Source organism: Eschscholzia californica, unplaced genomic scaffold (assembly GCF_041429995.1).
Source record: "Eschscholzia californica isolate CP2 unplaced genomic scaffold, dmEscCali1.0.p SCAF_5, whole genome shotgun sequence".
NCBI classification, from domain to species: domain Eukaryota; kingdom Viridiplantae; phylum Streptophyta; class Magnoliopsida; order Ranunculales; family Papaveraceae; genus Eschscholzia; species Eschscholzia californica.
In genome coordinates, this window is record NW_028238472.1 from 46,935,259 (window position 1) to 46,947,649 (window position 12,391).

The 12,391-nt window shown below is 37.2% G+C and overlaps 2 protein-coding genes, 1 non-coding gene and 1 pseudogene across 5 annotated transcripts; 2 read left to right on the plus strand and 2 right to left on the minus strand.

Annotated features, from left to right (window-relative positions):
- Positions 1-208: 208 nt before the first annotated feature.
- Positions 209-3,430, minus strand: LOC147539849 (SNARE-like superfamily protein). Of its 2 annotated transcripts, none has more exons than XM_086639576.1 (5): positions 2,843-3,430; positions 2,134-2,247; positions 997-1,076; positions 637-761; positions 209-529 (listed from the first exon to the last, which is right to left on the minus strand). In XM_086639576.1, the coding sequence occupies exons 1-5, from the start codon at positions 2,893-2,895 to the stop codon at positions 458-460; spliced, it is 444 nt and encodes a 147-aa protein (XP_086495702.1). In that variant the 5' UTR covers positions 2,896-3,430; the 3' UTR covers positions 209-457. The 2 variants fall into 2 exon arrangements, with proteins under 2 accessions (XP_086495702.1, XP_086495701.1); XM_086639575.1 differs by having other exon boundaries at positions 2,134-2,386; positions 2,583-3,010.
- Positions 3,066-3,368, plus strand: LOC147539850 (signal recognition particle RNA). The gene has a single exon (XR_015226551.1).
- Positions 3,431-3,918: 488 nt separating the features above from the next.
- On the plus strand, positions 3,919-8,435 carry LOC147539851 (phospholipase D alpha 1-like). Its single transcript, XM_086640247.1, has 4 exons — positions 3,919-4,381; positions 4,483-4,609; positions 5,394-7,293; positions 7,768-8,435. Exons 2-4 carry the CDS (start codon positions 4,493-4,495, stop codon positions 8,202-8,204), a joined length of 2,454 nt encoding a protein of 817 aa, XP_086496373.1. The 5' UTR covers positions 3,919-4,381; positions 4,483-4,492; the 3' UTR covers positions 8,205-8,435.
- Positions 8,436-8,866: 431 nt separating this feature from the next.
- Positions 8,867-10,136, minus strand: LOC147539852 (fructokinase-2 pseudogene; annotated as a pseudogene). The gene has a single exon (XR_015225173.1). The product of XR_015225173.1 is annotated as a fructokinase-2 pseudogene (transcript).
- Positions 10,137-12,391: the final 2,255 nt, after the last annotated feature.

A 12,391-nucleotide genomic window follows, 5' to 3' on the forward strand; every position in this document is an offset into this window, starting at 1 on the left:
TCTTGATGAGTTTGATTTGAACACTTCAAAAGCAATCCTGCGCTTTAAGCTTTCTTCCTATTGTTAATGAGATCTGGTAGCGAGATAACATCATTCTTGATGGTATCCTGTGACTTTTCATTTTAAAATGTGTAATTTTAAGTCAAAATGTGTTGGTAGAGTCTTATATTGCACTTCAAAAGCATAAAATCCTTCACCACATGAAAAATAAAGCAATTAAGAAATGCTCACTATTTTAACAGTTTCACTTGTCTGCCAATTAGTCCGGAAATCCGCAGATTTCAACTCACTATTTTTAACATAAGATCTTGTACAAATTCCATGGTTCGACCCATAAAACTAGCCATAATACACTCTTGGCAAGAATAGTTCAATAGAAGGCGATACAACATGACAAAGACACCTTCGAGCTCCAAATATCAGACCTTCGGACGGAAACGAGAGAGAAGCTTCATATTCAAAACTCAGTGGGAGGTTTCAACCTGATCAATCTTTTGATTCTATCTCTGTCTGTGTTCTCCAGCATCCCCTTCATTTGTATAAAATTAGAATGAAACGTTCAGTTTGAGCAAGTTTACTAAAGAAACGAACACCGCTGTCATCTGGGAAAGAGAGTTCAATTTACAGGTAGCTTACCTTCCAGACAATTTCATCAAGGCACAAACATATTTTTCCATACTTGTCAAGAAACAAACGTTCTGTTGGAACTTTTCCACAAGCATCCTTCACTGCCGAGGTTATAACAAAGATCACTTCTGATACTTGAAAACCAAAAAGAAAACAAAAATAACAAAGTCAATAAGAATCAATAAGTGTTCGCAGAAGAAATCGAAAGAGAATTACTATTTGTGCAACTCGACTCGAATTAGAAGAGAACGATACATATACTCTAACCACAAACAAGGTGCTAAGTCTTCGCCATGAGTGGGAAGATAAGCTAATTTGGATTCTATTATTGTCAGAGTTGAAGAATTAAATCAAGCAACAGTAACTTACAAGCAAGCTCGTCATACTCATCTTTGCCAACTACATATATGCATACATCCCCAAGCACGGTGTAAACAATATAAACTGACCTAAAAGATAAGAGAAAGGTTAATCAGCATGTCATTAATGAACAAATAAATTATGCACGGACAACATGTACATGTAGTGAATTAGTTCATCTCTTAGCTCAGTTGAGAGTAAACTGATGTTCTCTTATTTATTATTAGACATAAACTGTGATCCTTGGGAGGATCCAATTGTATTGAGTGCAAAGAAAGATAGCTTAATATTCGGAACCCTCCTATGCCTGAGTCATCTGGTTTCACGATAACCCTAAAAAGGTCCTGGTTATATCAGAAAGGAACATGGTTTAATCAAACTACTGATTTTATTATGAAGCTTCCTGGCCTCATCGAAGCCAGTTATAGGACACAAACGTCGTATCACTGAGCTCCCATTATATATAGATTGTGGGAGGATGTTATAAGAAGAATCCTAGATTATTCTTTCTCATTGAAGCTGTTATGGAAGAAAACAACCAAATCAATTTATCCACCATAGCAGACAACCAGTTTATGAAGGAGAAGATGCAGTGAACCAATAAAAACACACTGACTCTCAACAAACCCACTGTGAACATACAAGCACATTCTTGGGCAAGTATGGGGTGCAGTTACTTTTTTCTCCCATTACTTGAAAAACTGTCGTTTTCACTACGTGTCCATTCTAACTGGTTTAAGGACCAATTTTCTACTACAATCGTCGTTTTACCATTGATACCCATTTTACTTCTTAAATTATAGGAAGGCCATTATAATGACCCTTTTTTGCTTTTCTTTTTTTACTCTTATGATCGTTCTAGGCATTTTCTCAATCCCTCTTTAATGGCTTTCACTCAGCGTCCATCATAACAGTGACAACCACTAGACTGTAACACAAACATTTACCATTTCCAACATCCGTATAACCCCATGTTAGGTGGCGAGGATCACATCCTTCGCAACTTCCTCGTCTCCATATCTCCACCCATCAGGCAGTCACCCATTCATGGCGTCTAAGTTCCTTCAATAACCTTACTACACAGCAACTATCTCACATGCAAAATCTAACATTCCAACTAGAAAAGTAGATCACAAAAATACATACTTGTGTGAAGCAACAAAAAGCTCTTCAGTTTTAGCTCCTTTGAGATTTTCTGCACCTAGCTTAACTAAAAAAGTCCTCCAATGCAATCTCTCCTCTGCCGGAACCCCATGAAAGCTGCAAATACGTATAAAATGAATATTGCTAAGACCGAAACTAATAATTGCTTCTGCTCTAAAGTTCATTCATCATTAAAAAACAGTGCAAAAATTAGGTTTATGTGAAAAATTGAGTGAACAAATTATCAGCTAAATTTCTTCCACTACACCAGAGTAAAATAATGTATTTAAAAGAAAAGCCCCATTTTCCGATCTCATAATTTGAGTTCTATTTGGGAAAATTCTTACTAGTAGTTCACAATTGTGGCAGAAGTAAATCAAAGTGAACCAGTCAGTGCTTGAAATTTGACCAATAATGGGGAACTAAAACTAACTTTTTCATGCAGATTTAACCAACCAACCAACAGAACAACTCCACAAAATTAACCCTAGAAATACCATAACAGGGGATCTGAATTATGCATAATCTAACAATTCAACCTCTACAAATATACGATTTACCTCTACACCCATACTGAGAGAAACCCAGATCAAATTTGACAAAATTTTCATTTCAGGAAACGATTTAATTCATTAGAAGCAAAAGTATCCAAATCCCTAATGAAATCAGATGAATTAAACCCTAAACACAAAATATAATACTAATCAATTACCGCTCAACGAGAATGTTTCCTTCAGAATTGGAGAAGAGAACTGCCATCAACATCTTCTCCCTTCTCTTTTTTTTCCCCTCAATCAACTAAGTATTTCAGATTACGGATCTTGATCGAGTTTTCCCTATTTATATCGTTTTTCCTGAAGTTCGTTTTTAGTCCCACATCGACAATCAAAAGAAACATCGAACTCTATATAATGTTTCGGAGAGGAAGTAGTATCGCCGAGCTCAGTAGCGTGAGCTTGTCACCCGAGTGGGGGCTTGAAGGTGGTTGAACGCTGACCCGGTTTACTGGGTAGGATCCGAGTGTGTATATTTGGCTTGCCCGTTCCAAGTTGGGAGTTGAGTCTCGTGGATCGGACGAAGGTCTGGTTCATGATGATTCTTAGAGAGGAGGGCATAGCGTCAGGCTGGTTTCACAGAGCAGCGATAACCTCCCTCTCTTGACAGTGGAAGGATAACGAGTCATGGCACCTTTGGTCCATCTCACCTAGTGAGCTAGGCCTGGTTGAACATCCACCTTTTTGGTCCTCCCACCTAGAAAATTCGTTTTTCCCTCCTTTCCTCTCATCGTCTTCACCACAACGGCCGTCTTTGATCCTGTGGCATAAGTTTTCGGATCCCTCATCCTTATGATAGTGGTGGTGGCGGCGAGAGAAGTAAAGTTAGTCGTTGGCCCGGCGGTGCCGATCGACCATTTTGCTAGTACCAAGTTATGAACGTGATGTTGATAAAATTGCTCTCTCGAAATAATAAGAGACGTAGTACATAATGAGTGTAACGAGCAATAGCCACTCGACTAAGGGCAACTCGAGACAAACCCACACTTAGATTGGGGTCTGCGTGACGTTGAAAAGCTAGCTGACGCCTGACAGCAAACTAATGGGTGGTGGTTAAGAAAGATAAATAAATATGGAGACAAAGATAGATTGAGTTTCTAAAATATGAAACAAACATCGTGTTTGAAAATTAATATCCTGTTAACAGTTTTTGTTGTCTGCAAAATATGAGAAATGAGAAAGGAGAGTGTTACAATGAAAAATAAATAATTGTTTGCCACTTTAAACCTTTTTTACCCTGGGTGAGTCATTAAGATTTTTTATTTGTACATTTAGGATAGAGTGACATTTCTTTCAAATTTCCATCCTAGCAACGATTTCCTCGGTGCCCTAAATAAACAGACGTCATAAACACATGTGTCTTCTTCTCTAGTTCGCGTCCCAACCGATTTGACTTTCCCACGGAAAATCAATTGGATCCGATAAAAACAAAAATTCTCCAAGTGTTGTTGGCCGTGCCTTTGGTTTCTCATTTCCCCCCCTCCTATTTGGCAGTGAAGTTCGGATCTCATTTTTGGCTTTCTTTATTTCTCTGTTTCCATCATGTTCATTTCTAGAGAGCCAAGAGAGAGAGATCACCATGATGAACAAATTACACATAGAGATTATTTAAACACAAAACTTGACTTTCAACTAATTTTACATTGATTTTTCTTCACTCCAATTGTGTTTCTGATTCTTCTGTGAATTACTAATTCGTGAGTAAAATTGGACTAGATTTTCGTAATTCAAATTATTTAATAGTAAAAATTTGATTTGATTTTGTTTTCAATGCTGTTTGTAATGAATGAATGAACAGGTAAAAAGAAATGGCAATGATATTGGTCCATGGAACACTTCATGCTTCAATTTTGGAAGCAAGTTCTTTATACCATCCTGATCGACCTTCTGGAGGTGGTGCTGGTGGACCTTCTTTCTTCAGGAAGGTATTCTTCTATATTATATATATACATTGACATTGTTGTTAAGTTTGTCAATATCAAACTACAAAACAATTCACTTATTGTGCTCTTGGTCATCAGACTTCTCTTTGTCTATGTGAGACTATTCTCACTTGCCGCCTTTTTAGTTGATCACTTGTTTTTTTTTGTTAAGTCGGAGACTTGTTAGGCTTTTCATGTGTTACCAAGTAAATGATATCTAAGGTCTCTTCACTCATCGCCCATTGATTTTGAGATGTATGTTGACAAATGTAATATTGTGTTATAGCTAGAGTCTAGACCCACACGTGATAAGCGCAAAAGCCACATTTGCTCCCTGCCCCCCTAATAGAAAGACGCATGTTAGGCTCAAAGAACAACACACTCGAAGGAGTGTGTGAGAATAACTTCTTATGGACAAAGGGAAGGCTCATGATCCAATAAATCATAAATATGTAGGGCCTCTCTTTCCACTATGAATTAGTTTTGAGTTGGATGTCCGTAACTGTAGAATTGTGTTTTTTGATCGACGTTAATTGAAACTTATAAGTTTCTTGTGAAGTTAGTTTCAGTGTGAGGTTTCCGTCATTACTAATGGTGTTCTTTCAATAGTACACCTTAACATGTAGAAATTGGTAAAACACTTCATTTTGCTTTTCATGTTTTTCCCATTTTCATGTGTTTGTTGAAGGTTGTTCTCCATGATGCAACGAGTCTTCTCTCTTCATATTATAAGCGATCTTATTTTCTTCTATCTGCCTTGAGTAATAATTACCAATTGTACTTGTAGCTTGTGGAAAACATTGAAGAAACTGTTGGTGTTGGCAAAGGTGCTACCAAATTATATGCAACAATTGATCTCGAAAAAGCAAGAGTTGGTCGGACGAGATTGCTCCAAGATGACCCTGTTAATCCTAGATGGTACGAGTCCTTCCACATTTACTGCGCTCATATGGCTTCAAATGTTATCTTCACAGTAAAAGACGATAATCCGATTGGAGCAACTCTGTTAGGAAGAGCTTACTTACCTGTCGAAGAGATCCTAAATGGTGAAGAAGTCGATAAATGGCTCGATATCATGGACGAAGACCGTAATCCTGTTCAAGGAGGTTCTAAAATCCATGTGAAACTACAATTTTTCGACGTTACAAAAGATCATAGTTGGGGTCGTGGGATTAGAAGTCGTAAATTCCCTGGTGTTCCTTATACATACTTTTCTCAGAGACAAGGATGTAAGGTTTCTCTTTACCAAGATGCTCATGTCCCTGATAATTTCATCCCGAAAATCCCTCTTTCGGATGGAAAATTCTACGAACCACATCGATGTTGGGAAGATATCTTCGATGCAATTAATAATGCAAAACATTTTATTTACATAACGGGCTGGTCCGTATATACTGAAATCACTTTAGTAAGGGACTCGAGGAGGCAAAAGCCCGGCGGAGATATTACCCTCGGGGAGTTACTCAAGAAGAGAGCTAGTGAAGGTATTAAAGTTCTTATGCTTGTTTGGGATGACAGAACTTCTGTAGGATTGTTGAAGAAGGACGGGTTAATGGCTAGTCATGACGAAGAAACTGAGATATACTTCAAGGATAGTGATGTTCATTGTGTTCTTTGCCCTCGTGATCCTGATGATGGAGGAAGTATGGTTCAAGATTTACAAATTTCGACCATGTTTACTCATCACCAGAAGATTGTTGTGGTTGATCACGAAATGCCACGAAAAGGATCAAATAAAAGGAGACTAGTAAGTTTTGTTGGAGGTATTGATCTTTGTAATGGTAGATATGATACACAATTTCATTCCGTTTTTCGGACTTTGGACACGGCCCATTATGCTGATTTCAACCAGCCCAACTTTACTGGAGCCGATATCGCCAAAGGTGGACCAAGAGAACCCTGGCATGATATTCACTCTAAACTAGAAGGACCCATTGCTTGGGATGTTTTTTACAACTTCGAACAACGATGGAAAAAGCAAGGTGGAAAAGACCTTCTTGTTCAGCTTAGAGAATTATCTGACATAATCATTCCTCCATCTCCAGTTATGTATCCCGAAGATCACGAGACGTGGAACGTTCAGTTATTCCGATCGATCGATGGTGGAGCTGCTTTTGGATTTCCTGATACACCCGAAGAAGCAGCAAGAGTAGGTCTTATAAGCGGAAAAGATAACATCATTGATCGAAGCATTCAAGATGCTTATATACACGCTATTCGACGAGCAAAAAATTTCATTTACATTGAGAACCAATATTTTCTTGGAAGTTCTTTCGGTTGGAAAGCAGATGGTATCAAAGTCGAAGAAATCGGAGCTTTACATCTTATTCCAAAAGAATTATCTCTTAAAATTGTTAGTAAGATTGAAGCAGGGGAAAGGTTTACTGTCTATGTTGTTGTACCAATGTGGCCAGAAGGAATCCCAGATAGTGCATCTGTTCAAGCAATATTAGATTGGCAAAGGAGGACAATGGAGATGATGTATACTGATATCGCCGAAGCTCTTCGAGCAAATGGAATTCAAGCAAACCCAAAAGATTACTTGACATTCTTTTGTCTCGGTAATCGGGAGTTAAAGAAGAGTGGTGAATATGTGCCCACTGAACAACCTGAACCTGATTCACATTATAGTAAAGCTCAGGAGCATCGGCGTTTCATGATTTACGTTCATACCAAGATGATGATAGGTAAGAAATTAAGTATTTCAAAATTAAATTCGAGAATCGAAATAGCTTGCTTCCTCTTTGTTTGTTGAGAAATGCTTCTTCCCCCCACAGAGAGTCTTACTCGAAGTTTGTCTTAAAAGATGATCTGACATCTTCTAGACCACGTACATTCATATATTAGTAAGATGATCTGACATCTTCTAGACCAAAGGTACATACTGTGTCATCAAAGCATTGAGTAAGAATCTGAATAAAACTCTACGATGGTATTCATTTTCTTTTTCCTAATGCAGATAATATCTATCTCGATATTTAAATTAAGACATTGTCTTTAACCAATACGAGTCATACTCAGACAATTTAGAATCAACCAAGTTACACTCGGCCGAGTCAGATTCAGTCAATCAAAAAAGCAATTACGACGTAAGTGATTGTAGCACTGTCTTAATTTTTGAATACCGATATAACCTATTAGATGATGTTTGTCTTCTGCAGTTGACGATGAATACATAATAGTTGGATCTGCAAATATCAACCAAAGATCGATGGACGGAGCCAGAGACTCCGAGATAGCAATGGGAGCTTACCAACCTTATCATATAGCAACTAACCGAGAACGAGCGAAAGGCCAAATCCATGGCTTCCGAATGGCATTATGGTATGAACACCTAGGTATGCTTGATGACTTTTTCCTTGAGCCTGAAAGCTTAGATTGTATTCAGAAAGTGAATAGAATAGCTGATAAATATTGGGAATTTTACTCGAACGAAACACTTGAACGTGACCTTCCTGGTCACTTACTTACCTACCCAGTTTCCGTAACTTATGAAGGAGCTGTCACAGAGCTGCCAGGAACTGAGTTCTTTCCCGATACTAAAGCTCGTATTCTTGGTGGTAAATCTGACTTCCTTCCTCCAATTCTTACTACATAAGTTCATTCTCACTTTACAAATTAGTTTTACTTATATCAATAATCGTTTGAATTCATTGTTTCTTGGCACGTAGTTCTTTTACTAGTAAGATTTCATTCAATATTTCCTTGTAATCTAGAGGTGATCTTATCAGATTACAGATTTATGTAACAATATCTGATTTGCGATGCCTTGTGGATGATTCTAAGTTGTAATAGTTTGACTAATAATGCATATATGCAAATTGAGCTCGGAGTATGTGTTTCTCTGTTTACTTTTTTGTGTTTAATCGATAGTTTTCCAGATATGCTATATAATGACTTCACTTACATGATTCGGATCTAGGCATATCGTGATAAATAACTGAGCGAAGAGCGAAATATGGGTTGGATATGGTTCAGACTTCAGATTAAGAAGTGTGTTTTTTCCATTATCCGAATCTTAATGAATTATATGTGATGGGCCCAAATCAACTATTCATGCGAGTCAGACATCACGAGTCTAACAAAAACAAATATTTTGAAATCTGACTGGAGTCATATGCCATCATATAATAGATAAATTTCCAAATAAAATCAAAAAGACTAATACATCAAAGTTTGAGCCAGGAGATGATCGTTAAAACAAGTAATTAAACTAACGATAAACTAAGCCAATTAACGACGAATTAACTAGAAAAAGAGATGCAATCAAGATAATTTTTATTTGATTATTCGAATATGCAAATAAGGACATACTGGACTCTTTTTATAGATTTTTAGACACTTTTAGATAGACGCGAACTAGGACGGAAATAATTACTGAACTCTAGTTTTCTGGATTGCTTCAAATCCTAATCTAGAAACAAATAAAATACTAAATTTGGAAACTCCTAAACAAATAAAATACCTAACTTAGACCTAAACTCTTGGCCGTGACACCTTCTCTTCGCATTGGCCGCGAGGCCCACTAGGCTTGGCCGAGGGCCCAATGTGATCTGCATCATATATCTTCTAAGTCGATAAGTTGTTGAGCAGCAGCAACATCAGGAAGTGCAGGAATAGCTCCTTTGTTAGTAGTACAGATAGCTCCACAAGCATTTGCAAATATCAATGCTTCTCTCAATTTCAATTCATCTTCAAATATCTCTGAATCTTTCACAATTGAACAAAGAATCGATCCAACGAATGCATCACCAGCTCCAGTTGTATCTATTGTATTCACCTTGAATCCCGCCACTCTTCCTTTAAATCTTTCCGTAAAATATCTACAACCCTTCTCTCCGTCTGTTACGATTAATAACTTCAGTCCTTTGTACCAAAGTGAAAGCACATTCTTCTCGTCTTCTGGGTCTCCTTGTGTTAGAAACTCTACTTCTTCATCGCTTACTTTAATGAAATCGGCTTCTTTCCAGATGCTTTTGATGCCTTCACGAGCCGCTTCAGGTGATGGCCAGAGAGGTAACCTTACATTAGGATCATAGGAGAGTAGGGCACCAGATTCTTTTGCGGCTTTCATGGCTGCCATATGAGCAGAACGACAAGGTTCGGAAATTAAACTAATGGAACCATAATGAAAGATTTTTGATTGTTTGATCAAACCCATGTTGAGTTCAGACTCTTTTAGAAGCATATCAGCACTAGGGTTTCTATAAAACATGAACTCTCTTTCACCATTGTTCTTTAATGTAACAAAAGCAAGTGCAGTTCTTGCATCTTTGTCAAAACAGACACCATCACTGTTGACTCCATTCTTTTTAAGAATATCAACCAACATATGACCGAATTCATCTTCTCCGAATTTGCCGATGAAAGCGGAAGAACCACCAAGTTTAGTAATAGCACAAGCAACATTAGCAGGAGCACCACCAGGAGCTTTCAAGAAACCATTAGATTCAGAAAGAGATACTCCAGAGACATCTGGAACAAAATCAATCAACATCTCTCCAAAGCATACTATCATTGTGTCCGTCATCTTCTTCTTGTTGTTTTGTCAGAGAGAGGTTAAAATAACAAATTGAAGTTGAGAACTGTAGAGAGAAAATTATGGAAGGAGGGTAGAGTGAGGATTGTATATTTATAAGTATAGCAGAGGATGTGGAGTCGTTATCTAATAAGGATTCCTAACTTGGTTCTAATTAGGTTTCCTAAAATTAACAAAAATCATTAAATCCATCTATATAGTAGTTTCCATAATATGGGATTTAGGACATGGATGAAGACCAAAAAAAACATCCAATTTTCAATCTTATATGTTTGTAGAAAGAGTCATTAGATGTGCCTCTAAAAAGTTTGTAGTAAAAATATGAGTTATTTCCCAAATAGCCCCCAACTTTATGACCAGCTTCCTGCCTATCCCCCTATTTTATCGAAAATACCCAGATGACCCCCTTTGACCATCACCGTCCATTTGACCGTTAAATTTTTTTTCCTCTCCCAAAACTACCCTTCCGCGTTGTCATCTCTTTCTCTTCCAACTCATCATCTCTCTCTGCCACGTCATCCTTCTCTGATAAGGTCGCCGAGACGCCGACCGACCAAAATTTCCGGCGACCTTCATACTTAAAAAAAAACTTTATCTTTCTTCTGCTCCTTCCTCTCTCTTCTTCTCTTCTCTCTCTCTATCTCTTCTTCTGCTTAGAAAAATTAGATCTAGACATAAAAAACAAACAAACAGAAAAACCATAATTCGTTAAAAAACGAGAAAAATCAAATGCAGACATAAGGAATTTACCAGCATAAGCAACTTGATTCATCTGCCTCTGTCTACCATTGATGATTCCAGGCTTGGTAATGAACAAAGAGAATCCATTATCACCATATAAGGTCGAAGAAGAAGACAATCCCTGAAAATTTCAAAAACACATTCGCGCTGACAAAAGTTGCCAATGGATTTTCATCGCCCTTTAGAAAAGTTTTGATCTTCTTATTTTTTTGTAAGGCAACCCTTGTCAGAGTGATAAGAGAAGTGCCAGTAGGAGTTTCCGAGAAACGAAAAGGCAACAAAGTTTTGCTTGATCATCAGATAACCAACCACTAAATATAAGAAAGGTGTTCATTATATTTCCCAGATTGTGCACTATTAGATTTTACCCGTTAGAAACATCAAACTCTTTCCCTAAACCCACATCGGTTGTATATTTATGATTCGAAAATAGTTAGATTATTTGATCAAAATTGTCTAAGGACAATCGATACAACAACCATGGGGCGAACTACTTCAACTGCTTTTCTTATATCTTTTTTACTTGAGAATTGAATAAACTGATCTCCTGAACATGATAAAAAATGGTTTTTGGTGTAGGAAGAGTGATATCTGGTGTATGCAATGCGTTAGAAAAGTTTATTTATGTATTTGTTCTTCCTTTACCAAATTAGTTTAATGAGAGCGTTATAAAGATCATTTAATAAATAATGCTAAAATATAAGAATTTGAATGAAAATTAGAGCTAATTCCTATTTGGCCCCATACTTTGTGACCAACTTCCTTTTTGGCCCCCTATTTGTCATAAATTCAAATTTGGCTCCATATTTTTCATAAATTCAAATTTGACCATATTTTCATGTAAATGGCGTAAATACCCTTCCTAATTTCTAAATAAAATATTAAAAAACATAATTATTTCATGAAAATGGGCAATTCAGGATATATTTCATATGTTGTTAAGGAGATTCGTTTATTCAATTTCCAGGTAAATGGTTGTTGTTTCGATTGTCCTTCCACGATTTTGATCTCTCAAAAATGTTGGCTTTATATTTACTGGTTGGTTATGTGTTGATCAAGCCAACATTTTCTATTGCAAAACGAAAAACAATTTTCTACCATCACCAATATCACCTAGGTAATGTCATTAAGCAATGCCGCAAATTTGGAGAAACAAAAGAATTTTAGAGTATACAATTTTGGGTGGAAAAAAACTTTGCTTCCCTTTTGTCTCCTTCAAACTCTTAGCATATGCCCCTATTTATTTAGCTATACTAGGATTACACCCCTGAAATCATTTTCGTTTAGGCGTTAACTCTCAAAGCGCATTTTCCCGTCAAACAATCGTTATGTGAGGGGCGTGCGAGTCACATGCTCGATCTCGGACCAAAATACCCCCGTCCTAATCCCACAGTTGGAAACATTTTTAGTATATGACCCCCATTTATTTAGCTATATTAGAACTACACCCCCAACGAAAATACCTCTTGGAGCTTCACAACCACCTATTTCTCAAGTATCTTCTT